Here is a 26,383-nt window from a genome sequence, read left to right as displayed (position 1 = left end):
TGGCTTTCCTATTCACTTAATGAGTTGTCCGGGTTCTTCACCCAGACAAGCCCTCTGAGTGGAGCATCAAAGCTGAATCATGCAGGGAAAGGGATTTTTCAGCAGATCCGTTGACGTACCGGGTCCCACTATGGGAATGCTAGTCGGAGGCTTTCGCCTAGCAGTGACCCCGGTGACATCACTGAAATAGCCAACGGCAGCTCTAAAGCCTGCCCATTAGTGCTGATGACGTCACCGGGAACACTGCTAGGCGGAAGCGCTCACCTAGCAGTGTAATCATGTATACAAACAGTCCTTGCCTGCGTTATGCAGTGCAGGGCAAGGGAGAGCATTGGAGACAGCTCCTCCTCTGCACCACTCAGATGGGCTGCCTGGGTGAAGAAACGGATATGTCGGGATTCACCTCTGAACCTGGACAACCCCTATAAATTGAGCCATGTTGCAGCATTGCCCTATTCATTTGTAGTGTATTGTGTTTTTGGTGCAGAAATTGCAGGATTGGGCTACACATGGTTTGTACTTTGTTGCCATAAAAACTTGTAGGTCTGCATAGTTGTTTTAGGCAAAAAACAAAAAGATGTTCTTCGATCAAGACTATTTTTAAAAGTTGCTTAATTTCTCATGTAAATGTTTTAGAACAATGATAATTGTGATCTCTATCTGATTGGTGGGGTCCAGCACCCTGCACTCCCCTGCACCCCAAGGCAACCGTTGCGCAGTGGACGGAACTGGTTACTGTTGCACTGCTCCATCGCTTGTAATAGGGTGGACAGCCCCTTTAAGTTTTGGGAAAATGTAGAATTTTCCGTTTTATTGTAAAAGATTTAAAATACTGTCTGAACTCTACATCAGTCTTCTCAATTGCTGTACCCACTTTTTGTCATTTTTATGCCAGATCTTGTATACTTTTATTATTCTGAATGTTGCACAAACAGATTTATTAGACTTGATTTAATTCTTTTTAGCTGAATTGTTAGGCCTCGTGCACACGACCGTGGTGTGTTTTGCGGTCCGCAAATCGTGGATCCGCAAAACACGGAACGGCATGGACAGCCTTCAATATAAATGCTTATTCTTGTCCGCAAAGCGCGGACAAGAATAGGACAAGTTATATTTGTTTTTTGCGGGGCCACGGAACGGTGCAACGGATGCGGACAGCACACGGAGTGCTGTCCGCATCTTTTGCGGCCCCATTGAAGTGAAAGGAGCCGCTCGGATGCGGACCAAAACAACGGCCGTATGCATGAGGGCTTTGTGCTTAACTTTCCAGTTTAACAGAACTCGGTAAATTTACCTGTAAGGTCTAGTTCACACGAACGTTTTTTTTGCGAGTGTACGGGCCGTTTTTTTGTGTTCCGTATATGGTCCGTATACGGAACCATTCATTTCAATGGTTCCGCAAAAAAAACGGAATGTGTTTCGCATGCATTCTGTTTCCATATTTCCGTTTTTCCGTTCCGTTGAAAGATAGAGCTTGTCCTATATTTGGCCGTAAATCACGGGTCGTGGCTCCATTCAAGTCAATGGGTCCGCAAAAAAAACTTAACACATACGGAAATGCATCCTTATGTCTTCCGTTTCCGTTCCGTTTTTTCTGAACCATCTATTGAAAATGTTATGGCCAGCACAATTTTTTCTATGTAATTACTGTATACTGTATATGGCATACGGAAAAACGGAACGGAAAAACGGAAAGGAAACGGAAACACAACGGAACTCAAAAACGGAACAACGGATCCGTGAAAAACAATAAAAGCCATACGGTTGTGTGAACTAGATCTGCTGACAAATGCCCTTTAAATGGGCTATATATTATTTATCCATAGCACCAACACCTTTCATATCAGCAGGACACCAGAAAATGAATGAATCATTATGATCAAAGACGTTTCAAACACAGCAATAACTAGGCAGAGAGAGTGGGAGAGAGCCTTGCCCACGGGAGCTTACAATCTAAATAATGGTGACTGTCCACAAAGTCCTAGGGGCTACTGACAAAATCTTGTAAGAAAAGTCCTGTCTTGCATACACACTGCACATTCATTCTAGAAGATAAAGCGTCTGCTTACATAATACAGCACTTTGACACAAAACATGCTTTAAATAAAACAGGTCAGGAAGGAAGACACCGGACTTTAAATAAAACTTCCATTCTTCATTTCCCTACTATAAAACACAACGCTACATCTTCCAGATTTCCAGCATCAAAGTAGATCTATTTTACATATTGCAGCATCTCTGAGTGTAATTTATAGCCCCGAATATTGCAGCAATGTGTAATAATAATGGAGCAGCAACATAAACTGCTACGATTTATTCTCAGAAAATGAGCTGCGGTTGTAATATTTATTATTCCCCCGTTCCTTCCGTCATGAGGAAAGAACAAACACAGCAAGAATGTGATCTATAAGCCCCACATGTTTACAGACGTCCTGGTAAAAATAGACACATCTGAGAGTTTAGAATAAAAGAAGCGCCCATGACCTTTGACATTTTGTAGCCAAAGTAACGTCACTACACCCTAGAGAATGGATTGGCTGCATTCTCAAAATGGCAACTGTTTATTGAATTCATTTATATAGCGCTGATATATTCCGCAGACATCAGCATTGCTTGCTGTTAGTGTTGAGCGAATCGAAGTATCCGAAGTGGACTTCGACCCGTATTTCAGCGTAAAATTGAATTCGCCGAACTTCTTCATGCTTCATGATAACGAATCAATTTTCCCTGAAATGACAGTAAAAGCAAAAAATCTTACTCACCTCATCCATTTGAGAGCGAAGAGGCGGCTGTGGCCATCTTGATTGAAATCTCGTGCACGTTGACGTAGGATGATACCACCCAGGGCAGCATGATAACGTCATCACACACCACGTGAGGGATCTCGCGCGGGATCTTCAATCAAGATGGCTGCAGCAGCCTCTTCGCTCTCAAATGGATAAGGTGAGTAAGATTTTTTTTGTTTTTACAGTTATTTCAGGGAAAATTGATTAGTCACTACGCATCTGAGGGTTCAATGATGGGGGGCTGCGCAATTATCATTACCCGTCAGTGCGCTCCGCGACGCACAAAGAAATGCACTTTGTGACAAAGTAATATGTCACGAAGCGCATTTCTTTGTGAAATTCTGTGAAGTGGCCAAATTGAAGTTTTGTTGACTTCATTCATGTCTACTTGCTGTCCCCAATGGGGCTCACAATCTAAGTTCCCTATCAGTATGTCTTTGGAGTGTGGGAGGAAAACCGGATAATCCGGGGGAAACCCATGCAAACACCGGGAGAACATACAAACTCCATGCAGATGTTGTCCTTAGTTGGATTCAAACCTAGCACCCCAGCTCTGCAAGGCACCAGTGCTAACCACTGAGCCACCATGCTGCCCAAAACGTTTGGCTTATGTTGCCCTTAAGCTTTTTTAATTAAATGACCAAACATCATGATTTCCATTACTAATGGGTGTGCTTTTTGTTAGTTAGTCTGCATTTGATTTCAATGAAGTGAGAATAAAATCCACATTTATTAGAAAAATGAGTCACATTTTCCTTCCAAAGTGGCAAAGACACTAAATGAATAAGTCAAGTTTATTAGCAATTGACTTTTCCTGAGTTAAAATACAATAAGGGAAATTATACATGAAACATATGTTGGGTATAGTGGTTAAAAAGGTCTCTGAAGGAACCAATTAAATATTCATAAATAATCGTATTTAGTCTTCAGGGATTTAGCAAAACTGGTGTAAAGGAAAACAGGTTTAGTTGCAAATATCAACCAATCAGATTCAACCTTTTATTTTTTAGAGCTCCTTTGGAAATGAAAGGTGGAATCTGATTGGTTGCTTTGGACAGCTAAGCCAGTTGTACTTTATACCAGTGTCTCTTCACCACCTATTGGCGAATTGTGCCATGACATTTTAGTTTGTGCTAACAAAACAGAGTGAAGTATCTACATAGGGTCCAGGTCCTATATCAAACTTTGTGATCTTATCAAAAATATATATGTTCTTATCACAAACACCAAATATCCAAATATTTGTACCAACAATCTCCAAATATCAAGTTGACAAAGATCCTAAAATTACATCTGAAATGGCAAATATCCACCCCTTTTACAGCATAATGCATATGAACCTTCACTCTCTGAGGATATACTAGGATAGAGTCAACTCTCTGGTAACCCCATAAGAGTCATTGACACGTCCCAGTTACTCAAAGGCAAGCAACCAGTTCATGATGGCTTACTGTAGTGGACAAGTATCTAGTTCCTATTAAGTAATAATGCAGTAACCTGTCTTTGGTGTCCCAGTGGTATAGTATATTGTCCCTGAAGGTCCTGTCGTTTGAATGGGGTGTCATGTTTCGAAAACTCATTTTCAGGTCATACTACTGTATGTCCCATGTTCTGGATCCTGATCAGAGTGGAGAGCAGGCAATCCATTAAATAAAATGGGTACTGTGTACTGTAACTTTGATCAGCTTTTTGTCAAGGGATCTTTTTAACTAGTAGGAATTGTCCAAAGTGGAGAACCTCTTTAACATACAGTCTCTCTGGTGATCAAGTCCTTGGTATCTAGAGATTTCCTTTTGTATTAGAAAACAGAGTAAAGAGAGACTTGGAAAAACTTTAACTGAGTGCTGTTAGGAGAGTCTATCTAAATGTATTATTACTGTGAGCCATTTTTATAAATTTGGTGCAAGTTCACATCACAACTCCAGTCTACACCAGTCTACAAATATCCTCAAACCCCCCCCCCCCCCCCCCCCCAAATGTTAAAAATAAGCATACATTTTCTGGCAACACCAACCCTGAAATCTTTTTCATTAATTCTGCAAACCAAATGGCAATTTTTTGGGCCTTCATGCTCAGAGCATAGTTTCTTCTTTTGGAATGCTGCACTTTTTTGTTACATAGTCTATCCCAAAGGTTTTAATTCTCTTTTTAAATTTTTTTTTTTTAGTACTCCTAGGAACTTCTTTTTATTCAGAACTGAAGCTGATATAGTTTCATTTGGTAGGTCTTATTTAGGAAAAATGGTCAGAAAAAAAATCCTAAATTGTTGTTTTAAGACAATTAATTAATAAATAGTATTTTCCCCAAAAATTCATCCTCTTTGTTTAGCAATGCTAAATTGCGTCATATTTGTCATCGCTGTTGTGCCAAGACCAAAGACTCCAATTTACTTTTACATGTATCTCTGAAAGTAGAGAATTTTCACAGAAAGTGTGGTCACCAATTCAGGAAGTTACTGACAACTGGGGAGAATGAGGCTTAGAGCTCATGAAAGGGAGTAGTCAAGTGAAAAATGCATAGCCACATATCGAAAAGGTATTTTGGATTACAGAAAAAGGTTTAATGAAAATTAAAAAGTTAAAAATAGACTGCAGTCAGAAATATTGTACGGTGTTATGCCTAGTGTAAGGCCTAAGGGGTGATGACTGACACTTGGATTCTCTCTTTTGTGTCCTTTGACTCCTAGTCATGCACCGTCCCCTCAGGCCCTAACACAGTGGGGCACAAAAAATATTCTACAGTTTTCAAGCCAGCACCTGAGTTATTCAATGAAATCTATCTTTACAGCGCCATCTGCTGCTTGCTCTTTTTCTAATTTCTCTGTCCTGCTCACCGAAATGGAAGCACGTGCTCAATTCCATCCTTCAACTGCCACCAGCTGCATCAGAAAGGACATGTCCCCTAAACGGACAGTTTGAAATTAATCTAGCAGAGCAATTGTAGCAATGAATGGGGAGATCTATGGGTCCATATGAGGTACAGGGCTGGTTCTAGCTTTGTTAGAATATGGCTGTCATGTACTAGATGTATTTATGATTTTATTTTTTTACATTATTCATGGGAATAATGTAAAAAAAAAAAAAAAAAAAATGTTTACATTATTCATCCTTTAAGCTTTAACGAAACTCCAGGGAAAGGGTTTTTCCATTCAAACTGAATAAACTTCTCAGTTTGTATACCAAAAGTGTAGACATGATGAGATATTTTCACATGTGAGCCTTTTGACCTGTTCAGCGAAGAGAATGTAATAATCCCTAAAAACAAATAAAAAGGCAACATTTTATAATAAAAATCTTATTCCAGGCCATAAGGGAACTACGACCAATTCTGAAATTAACGTTAGCTATTCATTCTGCAGGCACATCTTTGGGGTTCTTTGATTTTCGGAAAGTTGTAATAAATATTATCAGCAATGGTGTCACTGGGAATGAGAAATGTCAGATATTCATCATGATCAAACTGTTGCCTTGAAAATCATGTCAGCTTAACATAAATGCTTGTCACTTTGTGTTTGTTCTTCGTTCACTGATGTATTATATATTAAAAAAAATCTAGCTGGATGGAGATTTTGTTGGGATGAAGATATTTCCTTTTTGACTGGAAACATAAACCATCGCCATTTCACGTTTCTCGGACTTCAGTCATTTAGGTTTAAACTTCCTCCACAAACGTCACATCCGGTTAATTCCTGGCGCGGCAATACACAAGCTTATCTCACTGGCTTAGTTTAACAACGTGCAGAGCTTCTGAAGCTTAAAGTTGGTATTGAGTGACACTGTCGGGATAGCTCGTTAACCCTCTGATGCTGGCGCTTCCTATATCCAAGTGTTTCTTCTTAACAATCTACTGCATCCAAAAGTCTAATTGATGACCTATGTACCGATACACCGAAATGGAAAAAAAATCCAGTAAATGGAAGTCAATTTTCTTCAAAGAAGGTTGAGGTTGGATGATCTTGTCCATGTGGAGATTGTGTAGCTTCCTCTTTTCCTCTCTGGAAAGTGAAGGAAACATAGTACAACAACTAAACAAGATGCTGGGTTAGGGCTCATGCACATGGCTGTTGCCTGGCCGTGCCCATATTGCAGCTTGCAAACAGCAGGTCCACAATATGTGGGCACCAGCCGTGTGCTCACCGCATCACGGATGCAGACCCATTCACTTGAACATTTTCTATTTTCTTTGCGGTGCGGATGGATGACGGATCCATTCAAGTTGAAAGGGTCTGGATCCGTCTGCCGAATCCCCACAGATGTTGCCCGTGCATTGGGGACCACAAATTGCGGCCTCCAATGCACGGAACGACCGAGCAATGGCCATGTGCATGAGCCCTTATTGAAATTGTATTGTAGACAGATAAACTTTTCTGCGCTTCTCTTTTATGTAGACTGAATGTAATTCTTTGTGCGCCATCACATTTCTAAGGTCTTGTTCACATCAGTGTTGTGCTTTCATTGTTTCTGCTCCATCAAAGAAACAGAAAAAAAACATCTGTTTTAATCCCCCCCCCCCCCCAAAGATTTATCTTCAGCAACAGTTGTGCACAGTAAGTGCCCGTTCCGTCACCTTCTATTTTTCTTTGGATAATAAGTGCTGCTTTTTTCCCTGCAAAAAAATAATGTAAACATGCTGGAAAAGAGCTTCAGTTTTTTTTTTATTATTAAAGGGTGATTCTCATCTCAGACAATGGGGGCACATTGTCTGATAGGTGCGGAGAAAGGTGGTAGGGGGCGCACTGTGCATGCATTCATTTCTATTGTGCCACCGAAATAGAAATTAACGGTAGCTGTGGCCGCGCAAGCGTGGTGCGCTCCCATTCACTTCTATGGGAAGAGCTCTTGGCGGTTGCCCGACCCTGGAAAACCCGGTGTCCTCCAGCAAGGAAGGTGTTCCATTTGTATCTGTCATTCAATCTGTTCAACTGATCCATTTTTTTCTGTTTTTCTGTTCCTCTAATAGAGAAACAAGACAAATAATAAAAGGTAATCCCTGTGTAAATTAAGAGTTCTACAGCTTTTTATTATATACTTCATTTCATCATAGTACCTCTCATTTTACTGGAAAAACAGCTTTATATACGGCTCTATCTTTGCTGGCAGATATGAGGGAATATGAGGCTATGAACAGAGCTTCCAATGCAGATGTGAACAGTGCCAAACAAACTGCCCCTTTGCAAAATAAGCTAAGCTCTTAGGGAGCTACTCCGACAACAAGCTCGCTGACTGTTACCATAAAATAGTAAATTCAGCTCTGGACCATAATTACCATGCGGGCTTTCACTGGGGATCAGTACAGGATAAGTACCTAAATGTATTTACAAAGATACTCAACTTTGCATGTAGACCATAAAAAAGCTGGAAAATGGTGTCCAAACATATTTTAAACTGATTTATTTTATAAAGACTGAAAATACTACATCTGTAATTAGGCTTCATGGAATAGCTCTTTAATTTCTGATGGGTCAGCTCAAATTGCTCATGTCTTGAAACTGAAAGATTTAACTTATGTTTTAATAATTTGCATTTCTGGCTATTTCACTTTGCTGAATGGTTAACCAGTAGGATATGGAAGGTCAGTACTGTACAGTACACAAAGTATTGTATAAGGGGTTGAAATTGTTCTTTCAACAAACTTTGCATAAACCAGTTCTACAAGTGAATATAAGAAATTTTGTAATTTAACTTATTTTAAAAAATGCCTCTTTCTCAACTTATCATCCACGTATTCCTCTTCCTCTATCTCCTGAATTGATCATTCACCCACAATTCATAGCTAAAGTCCTTCTTAAGAGACCAGATAGACTATTAGCTCACTGAAGTATTAGATTACATGGTGCCAGTAGAAATCTGTGGCGAGAGGAAGGGGAGAAAGGAGTGTGAGCTGCTGGAGGGAGACAGAGGTTCAGATACACAGAGATGCTGCTGCTGGCTCTGTCTTTCTATTTCACCCAGTGATGGGTGAAACAACACTGCTCACTACTGTTGTATAATGTCCGCCATGCTGCTTCCGAGGCTATGTACAGAAAGACAGGGGAAAGGGATCTACTCTACTCTCTGTGCATCATAGCAGCTGGTGCCCACTAACTAGCTCAGAGGAAATTACAAATTAGAGATGGAGCTTGCAGAGGGAAACTGGTGAAAAATACAGAAAACAAGTCGTATAATGGCCAGATACATTGTTATTACTCATGTACAGTCATGACAGCTTTTTCTGAAATATCACCTGGTACACTTTAATCAAAAACTGTAGTTGAAAGCACCAGCAAATAATTTAGTAAGGACTTGTAAAGAATCAAAGTGGAATTCATGACTAAATTATGAAAGTATCCTAAAATATTTAATAGCCCCTTTTGTAGTTATTGGCAAATATATCAAAAGGTTAAATTCCAGGCCCATACTTCAAGGGACCAGATCCCCTGCCGTGTACTAATTCCTGGTGGGGATCAATTTAGTGAAAATGTTACTTATAAATTATAGAAAATATTTTAAGTATCTGTTAGAGCAAGATGAATTGTTGCTTTATTATTAATGGCAGCAGGATATTCTTGAAAGAAAAAAAAGAAAAACTTGATTGCAATGGAAAAGTTGTTTCATCTCTTAGTTGTCTATAGAGGTCTCACTGAAAAGGAACAGATTGAACTGAGAGTATTGGTCATGTTGGCGAATAACAAGATCATGACGTAGAGAATGCAGTATTTGCATTTTCTTCAATGAATTCCAGACCTGAATGAGAGAAGGCAAATGAACAGAAGTTAGTAACTAATTATTTATTTCACATACTATTAAGTAATATCCGACTAATTGTACACACTATATGTAAACTAGCTCCTGTGTTGAGTTTTTAAATTCATCTCTGTGTGCACTAATACAATTATAGCCCCATACCTCACCCAGGAGCTGCCCAACTTGAAGTATAATGAAAGCTTTGAGTGTTTTATACATTACCAATCCAATGCACTGTACCTTGGGGGCTCATGTATATAAAAGAGAACTCCCCAAGGTGGAGTAAGAAGCTCTCATTACAAAGGATAGTAGACCCTCCTGAACACCACCATGCAGAAACAGACCATAGCATGAGCTTAGAAAAAAGAGAACTCCCCAAGGTGGAGGAAGAAGCTCTCATTACAAAGGAGAGGAGACCCTCCTGAACAACACTGTGAAGAAACAGACCAAAGCATGAGCTTATGAAAGAGAACTTTCCCCAAGGTGGAGGAAGAAGCTCTCATTACAAAGGAGAGGAGACCCTCCTGAACACCACCATGCAGAAACAGACCATAGCATGAGCTTAGCAAAAAGAGAACTCCCCAAGGTGGAGTAAGAAGCTCTCATTACAAAGGAGAGGAGACCCTTATGAACACCACCATGCAGAAACAGACCATAGCATGAGCTTAGAAAAAAGAGAACTCCCCAAGGTGGAGTAAGAAGCTCTTATTACAAAGGATAGTAGACCCTCCTGAACACCACCATGCAGAAAAAGACCATAGCATGAGCTTAGAAAAAAGAGAACTCCCCAAGGTGGAGTAAGAAGCTCTCATTACAAAAGAGAGGAGACCCTCCTGAACACCACCGTGAAGAAACAGACCATAGCATGAGCTTATAAAAGAGAACTCTCCAAGGTGGAGGAAGAAGCTCTTATTACAAAGGAGAGGAACCCCTCCTGAACACCACAATGCAGAAACAGAACATAAAATGAGCTCCCATCACTGGAAGAGCGGGACAGACCACCATTTACATCCAAGTCCAATGTTGGCATTTATTAATGTTGATATTGTTTGGGTAAATAAGTTTAAAATTATGGTGCCTGCCGTATGTGAACCATTATTTGTGACTTTTTAAGCTTCTCAACACTTTCCAAAGTGTCGAGAAAAGGTTGGAGGGCTTATGGGGATGGCTTCTAATGGCCACTGGATTTACTATAAATTACACCAGAAACTGGCATACGTTATAGCTGAACTCTATGCCAACCGCTAACTGGCGTAGACTTGAGTTTCTGGTGCAATGAATGCGAGATATGTGCCTAATTTATTAAGAAGCATCTGCCTTTTAATAAATTAGGTGCATCTCACTCAGGCGTGTGTGGGAATGCCAGTCTTGATAAGTGTCCAGCTTGGGGGAGAATATATGATACCTGTGAGATGGAGAAACAGTCAACATTGTATGAATACTGATTCATTAGAACTGTCATTCTGCATTTTGCCACAAGAGGCCGCTGTTTCTCAACACAGCTAACATTGTGCAAGTATTTGAATATTCAGTTGTAGGTGGAGACTCTCTTGGTCTGGAGAAAAAGCAGGAAGCAGAGCAGCAGACATCTTAAGAGAGAGGCAGAGGGGCTGGAGAACAGTATCTAGTCACATCCAGGTGTCATGGAGTCCTGGAGTGGCCAGAATTGCAGCTGAAGGAGGCTGATCGCAGTCCAAGTCCCAGAGTGCGTCCGGAGAAAGAGAATCTGTCTGCATCCAGGTCTGGAGCGTTCTTCAGCGATCAGAGCTGCAGTTGAGTGATCTCACTGTTTGTTTCAGAACCAGATTCTGTTCTGAGGAAAGAGCATTAAATACAGGAAGCTGATGAGAATGGAGGAGCAAAGTTACGAACCCTGCAGGATCGCATGTTTTGGCAGGGAATTATTATTCGGTCTGGATCCGGTTCAGTAAATTTGTGCACGCACCTCATAGAAGTTTTGGCGCCTTAGACTGAGTTACGGCCTGTAGTTAGCTAGTTAGGGCCTCTATCTTGTGTCAGGCTGAAAGTGTTGTTATCATTCATCCCAGGAACTCCAGCCACTTCAATGTGTTTGCCCAGGAGTGATTCTTAGGCATGTGCTACATTATCAGTTAAAGGAAAGGGGGGGGGGGGGGTGAATTCTGTGTAATGTTGCAGGATTGTAAGCTGCTGTGTCACACCACAGGCTAGCCTGTATCTCACACAGACACGATTGTTCCTGTTCTTCAGGGTAATAACAGGTATGGCGAGGCAGATTAGCTCTGCTCGCAGTAGGTAAATTGCTCAAGTGTTTTCTGGCTACCATCGGAGGACGCCGTGCTGTGCGACACAGGGGTACCACCCTGGTACACGGCTTACATACCCAAACACACTGCTGTACCTAATTAAGGGCTCATTCAGACGGCCGTAGTGTTTTGCGGTTTGCACATGGCCGGCATTATGATAGAAATGCCTATTTTTGTCCGCGATTGTGGACAAGAATAGGACATGCTCTATCTTTTTTGCGGTGCTGTAGAATGAAACTACACCGTGTGCTGTCTGCATCTTTTGTGACCCCATTGAAATGAATAGGAACGGGTGCAGACCCATTTATACAGTCGACTGAATGAGCCCTTATGAGGCATGCACCTCATGATAAATTAGGCACAGTATCCGGCAGTCCGTGTGCTTAATGGCATAGATTTTAGTGTTCTTCTACTCTAGCAAACTTTAAAAGGGTTTTAATTTTTTTTTTAAACACCCCCCTCCAATGGGACCTGTAAAGAGAGCTTACTTACCTGCTCCTCGCCACTATGTTGGGGCTATGTAGCTCCGGGGCTGTGTTCACCAAACTTCCAGTCCCCGTCTGTCAACTTCCACATGGATGGGTTCAAGTGTGCCGCTGCAGCCAATGACTGGCCTCTGCTGTAACATGTCCCCAAGCAGCGCGTAATTAGTAGCAAAATCTGTTGCAAAAAATGCACGTTATGTGCAGTCTGTCATGTATTGCACAGGATGAAATTTGCACTGGAAATCCGAAGCATAAATTGCTATGCTGCAGATTTAGAATTGGCAGCAGAAAATACACCATATTCACCACGTGTGAGCACACCCTAAAGCTACTGTAATTGAAAATGGACAATCTACAGTATAGGGCCGCACATCCCATAGAGATATATAAGTCAAGCTTCGGACGACCACAGATACTAGTGGTGCTGTTTCTGGATGAAAGTAGACTTTTTCTATTATCTTGCAACACTTTTAACTAATTAAAACCAACCATACAGTGAATCATAGTGAATCCATGTTCTACCTTGTTTTTATTTTTATTTTTTTTCCTGAGTATCATTAGGGGGCCTGCCATCTTGCCCGAGCTTCTGTTCACATCCTTCAGAGATATGATATACAGCACTTCTATTCTCTAGACATGCTGTGTGACCTGTGCAGAGGTCATTGTGCAGGGAGGGGAGTACATAAGCTGTCACATCACCTAATGGGAATAGTGTGATCCTGTGTTATATATAGAGAGTTATCTGTCATTGTAATCCTGCCTGTGATGATACGATAATTGTCATACTGTCAGGCATATTGGCCACTAAGAAAACTGCAGGATTTTATGATTTTTTTAAAATACAGATAGTGATATGGAAATTAACATTACCAGAAATTCTTTCAAAATATGTTAAACATAAAAACTTGATTTAAAGGGGTTATACAAAAGTAAGACAGACCACCCAGAGCGGTTGACCCGTGGTGGGATCATACTTACCTGGTCCCCTCTGCTGGGTCCGGAGTCTGACACTACTGGGCCGACTCTTTCTCTCCCTGCTGCTCTGAAATCAATATTTGTTGATGGGTTGACACATGACCACTGCAGCCAACACAGGCCTCAGCGGTGACCTACTCCCATTTGACAAGTCCCCTGTCGACAGATTTTAATTTCAGTGCGGCATGTAGAAGAAGTGCTGGCCTGGGAGTGACAGACACTGAACCCAGCAGTGGGAACCAGGTAAGTATGACGTTAAGTGCCTGTCTGACACTCTGGGAGGTCTGTCTCACTCTTGGATAACCCCTTTAAACAATATTTCATTTTCAGATAATACATGCCCTTTAAATATATGGATTACTTACCAGCAGAATTGACTTTACTCCAGGTTATTTTATTTTTATGTAACGTGTCTCAGCTCAGCTGTGTCTGAAAGAAAATGACCAGATAAAGCGCACTTTATAAAGGGCACAGAGCAGTCTGCAGCAATTGATTAGGTGACATAGCAGACAGCCGGATTTCCACAGAGCTGTCAGCAGTTTAAATGAATCTCCTGCTAGAGAACATAAATATATGCTTTAGATGTCCAATGTACGTGTTCTGCTTAGTGCTCAGAAAATGTCAGGATAACACTACTGAGTGAAGTATGAATGAACTGGATAAGAACAGTACATATGAGAAGACTAATGCATTCACACCAAGACTACAGACTATGCATTTTATGGCTGCTTTCAGATGGGCGAGTGGGGGTCCTTGAGATTCACTCAATGTGACGGAAACATCATTTGAGTATGGGACAGTAGAACCACGCTGAACCTCATAACATCATACATCACTAGGATCCAGGGAGTTTGGCTCAGACAAGCATCGGTCATTCCAGAAAATGTTCTATCACACAATTGCATGTCTCACAGACCACAATTGTCTGTCTGAAAGCAGGTCACGTTCTATCCACATCACCACTGTGACCAATTTGTCCATTTTTAGATCATGCAAAATCTGATTCAGCTATATATGCAGTAAGTAGACAGCAACAGGGAGACCTCTAGTACCATGAGTAATGTGGTTTTACAGAAGCACTCTCTTACCTACAGTCCTATCCACACCCACACAGCTGCTCACTGTTAAATAATAGGGGCCACACGCTAGCATCAATGACCCGATTGGTAAGTATTCCATAGTTTTTTTTAAAGGGTTGTCTACTGGGATTATTTTTTTGTACAGTATATATATGGGTCCGAATGAGATAAAAAGCATTACTCACCTTACTGATGTCCTGCTGGTGTCCCCTTCCTGGCCCCAAGAAGACACATAGGAAATGGCTCAGTAACCTGCTTAGTCAATCACTGGCCACATTAATGAATTCACTCTTCTTGTGATTGGCTGAGCAGGCATCTGAAGGCATTTCCTGGGTGTCGAGCAAGGACCAGTAAGTGTGGAAGAAAAACTGAAGAACGCTGAGCATCTCCCAGCGACCATCAATGAAAAACCCATCGCGGCCTAGCGTTTTCATGCCCCATTAATTTCTATAGAGCCAGTGCTGCATGAAAAGGGCAATATAGAACATGCTGCAATTTTTCCTGAATGCAAAGATGTTTAGTGAAAATAGCCTAAGACCTTTTTGACACAAGCAAATTTTTTGTCTGGATATGATCCGTTTTGTGAACGGAAAGCATCCAGACTTAATCTTGACCCTATTCATTTCAGTGGGCGTATGCACATGAATATTTTTTTTCACTGACCATTTTTGCGTTCAGGAAATGTTGAGGTTGAGTGTTTTCTATATTGTCCATTTTTCATGTGGCCCTTGCCTCATAGAAATGGAAGGGTACACACGGAAGACATCCGGATTCAATTAGTTATTTCACTAATGGTTATTGGGAGATGTTGAGTGTTATTCTTCAGTTTTTCTTCACTTGTGTGAAAAATGCATCAAAAACTCACTGCGTCAATGTGAAAAAAAAATGGAAGGACTTAACAGATTTGCAGCAAACTGAAGGAAAAATCAGGGGAAAATGTTCTGCATCACTTATGTGAAAACAGCATTTAAAGGGTTTTCCGACATTTTGATACTGATGACCTATTCTCAGAATAGGTCATCAGTATCTGATCAGTGAGGGTCCGACACCAGGGACCCTCTGCCGATCAGCTGTTAGAGAAGACACCAGCGCTCCTGTGAGCGTTGTGGCCTTCTCTCAGCTCACCAAGCACAGCCTCGTACATTGTATAGCGGCTGTACTTGGAATCTTGCTCAGCCCCATTCACTTAAATAAGGCTAAGCATGGTACCAAGCACAGCTGCTATACAGGAGCCCCAGTGCCTTCTGAAACAGCTGATCCAGAGGGGTCCTGGGTGTTGGATGCCCACAGATCAGATACTAATGATGTATTCAGAGGATAGGTCATTAATATAAAAATTTTGGAAAACCCCTTTAATCAATAGTACACAGAGTGTACATGAGGAAGCCTGGTCATTATATGACTTGTATCTGGCATTAGTAAACGTTTTCATCTGTGCTTGCTGAATATCTGGTTTTCAGTTCTCTCAGACATGGTGGGTGGAGACTAGCTGCCATCCACTGCACACACAGAAAGTAGAAGAGAATCTCTTTCTTAACCTTCTCTTTTGCATTCAGAAGCAGCCATTTCTTTTTTGTGACTGAAATGCCTGTGCTTATCTATAAGCTTTCTATATAGCTGTGCAGTCTTCTTTTCTGCTTGTATCTCCCCAACTCCTGCTCACTCCTCCCCACTCCATAGACTTAAACGGACACTGACAGAGATGATCCATCCTAGATGGGAAAAAGGCTTTTTATAAAGTGAAAAGCAATTAGTAAGAGGGGGCGCTGGTACACAGCTGATAACAAGAGAAGCAGACATTTCTCACTGATAAAGCACATTGCAAAATTTTCTTGTGGCGGCTGGTACTATTGATTTGTGCAAAGTTGTGTTAAAAGTTACTGACCATTTAAGGAACTGAATAACTCTAAATGAGCCTTTTACAGTGGCAGATTATCAAAGCGATTATCAGGAATGAATGTTCTTATAAATGTAAAGGTGCCACCGATCGGTGCTGGACAGCAGTTCATCCTGATCTACTGCTCAGAAACAATGATTCTTAATCTGCCGGCCTATGTAAAGGGGCCTTAACTACAGTTGTGTAACATGTCATTAACCCCTTAGGGACACAGCCTTTTTACACCTTAGGACCAGGCCATTTTTTGCAAATCTGACCAGTGTCACTTTAAGTGCTGATAACTTTAAAACGCTTTGACTTATCCAGGCCGTTCTGAGATTGTTTTTTCGTCACATATTGTACTTCATGACACTGGGAAAATGAAGTAAAAAAAAATATTTTGTTTGCACAAAATAATACCTAATTTACCAAAAAATTTCAAAAATTAGCAAATTTCAAAGTTTCAGTTTCTCTACTTCTGTAATACATAGTAATACCCCCAAAAATTGTGATGATTTTACATTCCCCATATGTCTACTTCATGTTTGTAGCATTTTGGGAATGATATTTAGAGCAGGTTGTCACGGACGCGGCAATACATAATATGTATACAATTTTTTTTATTTATGTAAGTTTTACACAATGATTTCATTTTTAAAACAAAAAAAGTTTTAGTGTCTCCATAGTCTAAGAGCCATAGTTGTTTCAGTTTTTGGGCGATTATCTTGAGTAGGGTCTCATTTTTTGCGGGATGAGATGACGGTTTGATTGGCACTATTTTGGGGTGCATATGATTTTTTGATCGCTTGCTATTGCACTTTTTGTGATGCAAGATGACAAAAAATTGCTTTTTTTACACCGTTTTTATTTTTATTTTTTTACGGTGGTCACCTGAGGGGTTAGGTCATGTGATATTTTTATAGAGCCAGTCCATACGGACGCGGCAATACCTAATATGTATACTTTTTTTAATTTATGTAAGTTTTACACAATGATTTCATTTTTGATACAAAAAAAATGATGTTTTAGTGTTTTCATAGTCTAAGAGCCATAGTTTTTTCAGTTTTTGGGCGATTATCTTAAGTAGGGTCTCATTTTTTGCGGGATGAGATGACGGTTTGATTGTTACAATTTTGGCGTACATGCGACTTTTTTGATCACTTTTATTACCTTTTTTTGGGAAGTAAGGTGGGCAAAATTTCTATTTCATCATAGTTTTAAATTTTTTATTTTTATGGCGTTCACCGTTCGGGTAAAGTAACATGACCGTTTTATAGATCAGGTCGTTACGGACGCGGCGATACCAAACATGTGTAGGGAATTTAATTTTTTTCATTTTTAATCAGTGATAAATGTGTTTTTTGATTTTTACTTTTTTTTCACTTTTTTTAACTTTTTTTTTTACCCAGACCCACTTGGTTCTTGAAGATCCAGTGGGTCTGATGTCTGCATAATACAGTACTGTACTCTATATAGGGTACTGCACTGTATTTTACTTACACTGAACAGATCTATGCTTTCAGCACAGATCTGTTCAGCACCATGGACAGCAGGACGCCTGAGCAGGCGTCCTGTTGCCATGGGAACCTTCCCCGTCTGCCACAACTTCGCAGACGGGGAAGGGTGAGGACTGGGGTGTCAGGGAGCTGTCTGGGGGCTCTCTCCCTCTCCATAGGGGGCTGTCAATGGGCAGCAGCTCCCCGATCGGAGAGGGAGGGAGCTCCCTGCGCTGTTAACCTTTTCCATACAGCGGTCCGTACGGACCGCTGTATGGAAAGGGTTAAACGGCTGACATCGCATCAACGATGTCAGCCGTTTATACCAGGGTGCCAGCAATGTGCTGGCACCCTGGTATACCCACTGTACACCAACGATTACGCAATGGGAGGCGGGCGGGGGATCGCGATCCCGCCTGCCGCACCGCCCGCCTCCCGCACCGCCCGCAACCCTCCCCCAGGGGTGCAGGGGGAGGAAGAACATATATATTCTGGGCATTGTAAAGTTTCTGATCCCCTGCGGTTTGTTGCGATCGCCGACATGGGGGGGTCACGGGACCCCCCCGCGCATTTAGCCTAGGTGCCTGCTCAATGATTTGTGCAGGCACCTTGTTCCGATCACTGCCAGCCGTGCGGCAGTGATAGGAACAACACATGACGTACCGGTACGTCATGTGTCCTTAAGTACCAGGGCATCATGACGTACCGGTACGTCATGTGTCCTGAAGAGGTTAAATATAAGAAATAAAAATTTCCATCGGAAGGATATCACTCTCAAATCGACATCTACTGTGTAAAACCACTTTTTATTGTGTCAAATTGGAACAGGATTTAAAAATATATATATAATTTGAGTGAAAGTGAATGGCTACTATGACAGGTTGTATGAATGTTGGGCTCTGGAATGTTCAAGCGTCCTCTCCCTCCAGAGTGAAAACTGACCTACGACTTAGGGCTCATTCACATGAACGTAAGGGCTCAGTGCGCGTATTGCAGACACAAACGGTGGGTCCGAAATATACGGGCACTGGCCGCATGCACTCCATGTTGCGGATGCTGACCCACTGACTTTAATGGGTCAGCGATCCGCAAGATACGGCAAAAGATAGGACATGTTCTATCTTTTGCAGAGCGGGGGCACAGATCAAAAGCCCACGGAAACACTCTGAAGCGCTCCTGTGGGCTTTTGGGCCTGTGCCTCCGCACCGCAAAAGGTATGTCCTATCTTTTGCCCTTTTCTTGTGGATTGTAGACCCATTCAAGTCAATGGGTCTGCATATGCAGCACAGAATGCACACGGCCGGTGCCTGTGCATTGCGGACCGCTATTTGCAGTCCGCAGCACAGGCACAGAGCCTTTACGTTCCTGTGAATGAGCCCTGACAGTGCTAACTGGAGTGAACTGTAACCACCATGCAGCTTTACCGTGAACCTTTTATGTCTCTGTATTTTCAGTTCTGTTCAGGAAATGCATCTGGTGAACTGTTGCAGTCTGTGATTAACTTTCAAAGTGGAAAGTTACGGGCTACTATAGGGCTCATGAAAAAAGTAGGCCATTAATAGGTACGGTGGGTCTCGCTCCTATATTAACGAGTGGTACAGCTATGTTATCTCCACAGATGCTGCAATGTTAGTAAAAGAGGAAGAGAAAAGTGTTCTTGAGTGATACAAATACCATTACCTCCTGTCCTGGGGTAGGAGTGTGTTCATGTCAAGCAGCATCTTAAGGTGGCCTACGTTTTACTATGAGTCCCCCAGTTCTTTGTGTATGTACTGTGATACAAATGGAGGATTATATTTAATAACAATCTGTTTCTTTTTGTTTGACAGACTAAGATGTTTGGTGAAGCAGCTTGAGAAAGGAGATATTAATGTGTCTGACCTGAAGAATAATATAGAATATGCAGCATCGGTATTGGAAGCGGTTTACATTGATGAAACCAGGTAGGCAGATTTAATGGTTATATCCAGATTTTTGTGCAGATTTAACCAAAGATGGCCTCATCATTCCAACAATATGGGCATCAAAACTGGTGCTAACAATAGGATCATAAATCAGATCTGAACTGGTGTCCTAATTTCTATAACAAATAAAGCAAGTTACACAAATGCTAATATCGGTATGTTTAGAACGCTGTTTGGCCGTACAGCAGAACACTGCCAGAAGAAATTTAACATTGTAGGGGTTGTTCAGGTTATGAGCCGGACCTGTACATTTTCACCCGGACAGCCCTTCTGATATGAGCATCGATGCATTTCATGCTCAGATGCTTTCCCTTGCCCTGCGCTGTTTCAAACAGGGCAAGGGCTGTCTGTTTATATTGTTTACACTGCTAGGCGGAGGCTTCTCCCTAGCAGTTTTCCCGGTGATATCACAGGCACTAATGGGCAGGCTTTAGCACTGCCCTAGCCATTTTTCAGGCTAGGGCAGCGCTAAAGCCCGCCCATTAGTGCCGGTGACGTCAACAGGCTCACTGCTAGGTGGAGGCCTCCGCCTAGCTTTACCCATGGAGAGTCTGGTATGTTACTGAATCTCCAGAAAAAGCCTTGCCCTGCGCAATTCTGCGCAGGGCAAAGGAGAGCATCGGAGCATGAAATGCATGATGCTCATATAAGGGGAGCTGCCTGGGTGAAAACAGTGATATGTCCAGGTTCAGCTCTGAACCTAGACAACTCCTTTAAGCTTATGATTGACAAAGTGCTCACTGTTTGCAGCAGGCCATGGGCCGTTCACTCAGTTTCTGTAAGTCATAATATCATATAGGGTCTTTGCACACACAATATCAATGCCTGCAAGTGAACAGATGATTAATAAACCCTATGGTAATAAATAGGATATTTATTGTCTAATTGGGCACACTATTCACAGGTGTTCAAAAAGCCAAAAAGTAATTTCAGAAACTGGTTTCTTCCAGACCATGACCTAAATACATGGCATTACGACACATCTTTTCATTAGAAATCTTTTAAAAATATCACTTTAGTATTTGATCCATTAAAAGTTGAATTTATTAATATTTTCTCAAAGTTTATTTATCTCTGTAGAGCCAATGTAAAATTAGGCTCATGTCGACAAAACAAATTTCGCAGTTCCTGTTACTTTTTTTTTGTATAAATGTCTTTTTATTAAAGAAAAAGTACAATAATAAAAGTGCACGTTTACAATTTTTTCATGTAAACATTTGACGATCAAACATTTTAAATGGAAAAAATAGCAGGAATGACAATACAGATATATCATCAAAGTATTAATCCTATCAATCCCAATCAAATGTCATCATGTCATAATAAGTCCCGATAGCCGGGTAAATAATACCCACACTCTAATATGATATTATATACTATAAAGACAAAAATAGGAGACAAGACAAGACACATAAGGATAGACATACAAAAAGGGGGAGAGGGTATTAATCACTGTTATCAAAGAAAGTATCCCAAGGTTGCCAAACCTTATTAAACTTATCTACCGTATTATTAATAACTGCTGTCAGATACTCCATTCTTCTAATTTCCGCGATACTAGTGAACAATTCTAATTTAGTAGGTATGTCCTGCCTCTTCCAAAACTGAGCAATAAGGCGTTTCGCCGCTGACAAGACATGAAGTACTAAACAAAGCACTGGCTTCTTTAGCATTGTTGGAGGCATGTTCAATAGAAACATGTAAGGGTCCAATGAAAACGTGATATTAAAAAGCTGCAAAAAAAGGTGCTGGACTTCTTTCCACAATGGGAAGATGACTGGACAGTCCCAAAAGATGTGAAATAGAGACCCTTGACCAGAATCACACCTCCAACAAGTACCAGAAACCGTAGGGTTCAGATGTTTAAGCAACTGGGGGGTATGATACCAGAACATTAATGTTTTATATGAATTCTCCCTGAAGGTCACACAGGTGGATGACATTGCAGCCCTACGCCAGATAAGCTGCCACTCATTTGGCGAGATGTCACGTTCAAGGTATCTCTCCCATTTAGACATATACGCATGTCGTAGGGCCTGAGGTGGTTCCGGGGTTGAGAGAAGGACATAAATATCTGATATAAGACCTTTAGTAGAGGTCGAGAGTTTGCACAATTTTTCAAACTGTGTCGGAGTTCCTGTTACTTTTATCACAGACATTACATTGGTCCTTAGCAACATGAGAAGTAAAATATGTGGGCGAGAGTGATAAGCTGAAGGATGCAGAAAGTACACAGATGCTGCCACAGACAGGGCTTAATAGGAACTAAACTGTGGCAGCTCTGGGAGCCTTCAGAAGACCCAAGACTGCCATAGCAACTGAACAGTTGGCTCTCACAATCGTCACAGGAGGCCTGTTAAATGACCACTCAAATGTTGTGGTTGCAATTGAATTGTCTCCAATCACAGATTCTGCTGGAGGGTGTCACCGGAAGAATTATAGACTGGATAATAATATTAATACCTTTTACACTTTTCTGAAACCAGATTTCTTTAACAAACCCCTTACCTGTAGGAGACTCGTGTCTGGCCTAGTTTGTGACATCTTTGTATAGTCATTGTATTATTATATTCTTATTATATCAAATATATAGGAAACTATTGGATACGGAAGATGAGCTCTCTGATATCCACACAGACGCTGTTCCATTGGAAGTACGAGACTGGTTGGCATCCACCTTCACAAGGAAAATGGGAATGAGACGAAGGCGCCCAGAAGAAAAACCAAAGTTTCGTAGTATTGTCCATGCAGTTCAAGCTGGTATATTTGTTGAAAGGTAATCCTTATTTGTTTTGGTGCCATTAGGAAAGGTTTCATGCAAAAATCAAAGTTGGACCAGCACCTCCAATGAATATGAAATAATGTACAGGTGCACGCTACCATGGCTGACATGCAGACGCAAACACTATATGTAGCAGCACACTGCTCCATATGCAAAGACAATGCAAACAATGGGAGCGTGGGTTAATCTGAATTGCATTTATGCTACAGCTACCTTCATCTATTAAAAGCTAAATTACAGTAACTTACATTATGAGTAGTGTTCAGCAAACTTGTGTTTTAAGTTCGGCATCTAAAGTTCGGGTTATCGAGGAATAGCGTTATGGATTCCGCTACCACGGACCATAACGGAATTTAGAATCCATAACGCGATTCTTCGATAACCCGAACTTTAGACGCTGAACTTAAAACACAAGTTCGCTCAACACTAATTATGAGTATAAAACATCTAGTATTCTCAATGATAAGCAGGAACAAAAAATTGAGGTCTTGGAAACATGGATGCAATTGTCTAAATCTCCGTAACAATTCTTGCATCCAGGTTGTTTTGTCGTCCATTCCCCTTCCCTTTTTTAATTTTTAATTTTTCTATTCTCGCTTTTGTGTCTACATTTTTTAATACTGTGCTGTTTGGAATAGGAAGATAATGTGCCAGATTGGCAAGTAATCGCACTAGACAAAATGTATTATGATGATTAATTATCATTCATTTGTAATATATATTGGATGCAACGGTCTATGTCAGCAGCAATTTGGGAGATCGTATACAGTAGGCGCATACTATTTTGTTATCTCGCTGTTGTTTTTTCTTTTGGGACTTAGATTTTAAACTTGAATAAGTCCGTGTTCTTTTCATCTTACTTATAAACATGTAAACATTACTCTCATCAAGGGATGGTACCTTGGAATTCTTTTATATATATTTTAGCTTAACCATTTCTCTGTTTTTAGGATGTATCGGCGATCCTCCAATATGGCCGGTCTCACCTATCCATCTACTGTCATAGCATGTTTAAAGGTAATTAAATAAACGTTAATGATATCGATGTATGATATTCCCGTAAAATTTGGCTTTGGAAGCAGCAACTCTTCATGCGCTTCTACTTGGAAGTGTAGTGGTGTATATGCAGTCACTACTCCTGCGCCTTCACCACTACTCGGAGCCGCCCCCATTCCATGGATTGTCAGGGCCGGGTGAGATGTCAAGCCCTGTCAATCAACAGGCAGGTGGGCAGCCCCACGCAGGTGAAGAACTTATGAGACAAATCAATTTGTTAGAATCAATCTGCTTAACCCTACCTCAGCAATACACTTCTCTACTGTGCAGTCTTCATACAAGGTACTGCAGCAATCTCTCATACTAACCCCTTATACAGTGGCACATCCTTCAAAATAACTCTAGAATGACGTATAAAACCGCTCTGACCTTTTTTATCCTTATATACACTCAATCAGCATTGTATGTATAATAGAGGAAGTGGTGGAGCCTTTTTTGGCTTTCATTTCAGGTGAATAGACCACATGACTTCTCGGATTCCACTTTGAGGTCAGAGTCTAAGAAGACCTAGAGCAGCTCGAAATATGACAAGGGTCACACTACATGGAAATTCTACCTTGAAACTGGGACATATATGTATATATAAAATATATACCATTCAACAAAGAGAACTGGTACTATAAAATACCCAAAATATCAAAATTTATTAGACATAAAAAACATATACATACAACATCTAGGCTTCAGGTATGGAAGATATGTTTAACTCCTGATGTATATGATGCTGAGTTCTAGGAAGCCCACAGTTTATGCCACATGTGATTTTTATGGGATCTCTTTAAGCTGCCATTGCGGGCACTTTATATATTGTTTCCACATGTTTTTACATGTGTATGTATATGTTTTTTATGTCTAATAAATTTTGATATTTTGGGTATATTGTAGTACCAGTTCTCTTTGTTGAATTATATTTAGGGGGTACACCCGTGTATGCACTGGTGGTGTCGATCCAGTTGATTGATAAAATATATACAGTATAAATGCTTTTAAATCACAGAGGGAAATTGTAATGTAAAAATCTATGATTTAAATGCTCTCTGTTTTATTGTGACCTATACTAAGCAAGTAGCAAGAAAAAAGCAAAGACAAGAATATAGTAAAGCAAATAATGTAAAAGTCATAACCTAATGTTAAAGATTTCAGTAATAACCACAAGGTCACAGATTGATGTAAACATATTCTGTTTATTATTATTATTATTTCATTAGCTATAGAGTCTCTCAATGCATTTGGATGACAAATGTATGAAACATTATTTATTTCTATTTTTAAATATTGCTGTATTTCACCGTCAGGAGGTGGATCAGTGGTCGTTTAACGTGTTTTCTTTGAATGAAGCAAGTGGAGAACATGCACTAAAGTTCATGGTCTATGAATTGTTTACCAGATACGACCTTATCAATCGCTTTAAGGTACGATCATTCATTTACTGCTGCAGTCATCTCTGTTCACTGTAGCTTATAATAACAGCTTCACCTTGTCACTCACCTGTCATTACAGTCCTAAACAAAATAGACAGCTCTGTCCAATTCTGAACCAATATTGGAGTTGGAAATGTATTTCTGCATGACTGGACACATTTGTATTCAGGCGTTTGAGTGACAAGCCCTGTAGGTGCTGTAAGGAATTTTTAACAACTTAATAAATTAAGATATTTAAGAACTTATATTTAGTGGGGAGTTTTTGATCTTTGTGGGACAATAAAATTAGGCCTTATGCACATAGTACTCTGTGTGATTTTGTATGGTGCTTCTATAGAGACAATTTGTGTAATTCAGTATGTAATGTTGATCGAGCATGCTCGGCACATAGTGGTATTCGTCCGAATGCCGCATGTGCTCGAGCGCAGTGCTCAAGTCTCCTCCGCAGCCAATAAACTTACAGGTAAGTACTGCCCCTCATTCTAATGCCGTAGCCATGTTGGTTACTGGCATTACAGTGATTGGCTGGCCGGTGTAGCGTTATACTACCCTACCTCGTGAGATTTCCCTACCTCCTGACTTCCTGTCGCACTGCTAATGACGTGAGGAGGCGTTCCTGAGTTTTGACGATCTGCGCATGCGCAAATCGACAGTTTATGGAAAATCTCAGCGGAGTTCAGCTTTACATCGGGACACTGCAGCATGCGCAGGAGAGCCTCAGTAGGGAAATATTACGGTCCAGTGCGCAAGCGCGGCTAACTCCGGCTGGCGCATGCGCAGTGTCCCGGTGTGAAGCTGAACTCCTCTGAGATTTTCCATAAACTGTCGGTTTGCGCATGCGCAGATCGTCAAAACTCAGGAATGCCTCCTCACGTCATTAGCAGTGCGACGGGAAGTCAGGAGGTAGGGAAATCTCACGAAGTAGGGTAATGTAACGCTACACCGGAACGCGTCATCAGGTGCTATGCTGAGGAAGGGAAAGATAGTGTAGGGAGTGAAATTTGTTTTTTTTCTGTAGAAAAACTTGTCAGAGACCCAAAAGTCCTTTTAAGGACTATTGTTGCGTGTGACAGCAGCAATATATATTTTTAGTGCAACCTGCGCTAAATTGCTAAAACTTTACAGACCCAAAATTCCTTTTGAGGACAATTGTGTGTGGCAACAATATCTATTTTTAGCACATCCTGCGCTAAAAAGCGTGCAATAGTTAGGCCACTGCAGACAGCGACATTATCTGCGCTACATCTCCTGTGTAACGTGTGGTCATCCCAAAAAAATCTGTGACATCCAGTGTACTTTTTCCGTAGATGGTGTCCACTCCGGACAGTGACATTAGCAGCGCTACATCTCCTGTGTAACGTTTCCACATCCAAAATACCTGTGACATTCCCTATAATTTTATATTAGCCGCTGGTGACATCAGCGACATTATCTGCGGTATTTCTCCTGTGTAACG

General features: G+C 41.0%; 1 protein-coding gene across 5 annotated transcripts in view; it reads left to right on the top strand.

Moving 5' to 3' along the window:
- PDE1A (phosphodiesterase 1A) overlaps positions 1-26,383 on the top strand; it is a 386,882-nt gene that overhangs the window by 286,606 nt on the left and 73,893 nt on the right. For 3 of the 5 annotated variants that reach the window (XR_006391047.1, XM_044303311.1, XM_044303310.1), the window contains exons 2-5: positions 19,534-19,647; positions 22,262-22,444; positions 23,401-23,467; positions 24,802-24,918. Coding sequence is in view for 4 of the 5 variants with exons in the window: in XM_044303311.1 (XP_044159246.1) it covers positions 19,534-19,647; positions 22,262-22,444; positions 23,401-23,467; positions 24,802-24,918 (481 nt within the window). In the remaining variant the exon portion in view is untranslated. The remainder of the gene's footprint in view (positions 1-19,533; positions 19,648-22,261; positions 22,445-23,400; positions 23,468-24,801; positions 24,919-26,383) is intronic. The other 2 variants (XM_044303313.1, XM_044303312.1) reach the window with 1 other exon arrangement.

The sequence above is a fragment of the Bufo gargarizans genome, chromosome 8 (assembly GCF_014858855.1).
Source record: "Bufo gargarizans isolate SCDJY-AF-19 chromosome 8, ASM1485885v1, whole genome shotgun sequence".
Classification (NCBI taxonomy): Eukaryota; Metazoa; Chordata; class Amphibia; order Anura; family Bufonidae; genus Bufo; species Bufo gargarizans.
Note: the sequence above shows the minus strand (reverse complement) of the source record. Positions and strands in the feature narration are given on the sequence as shown.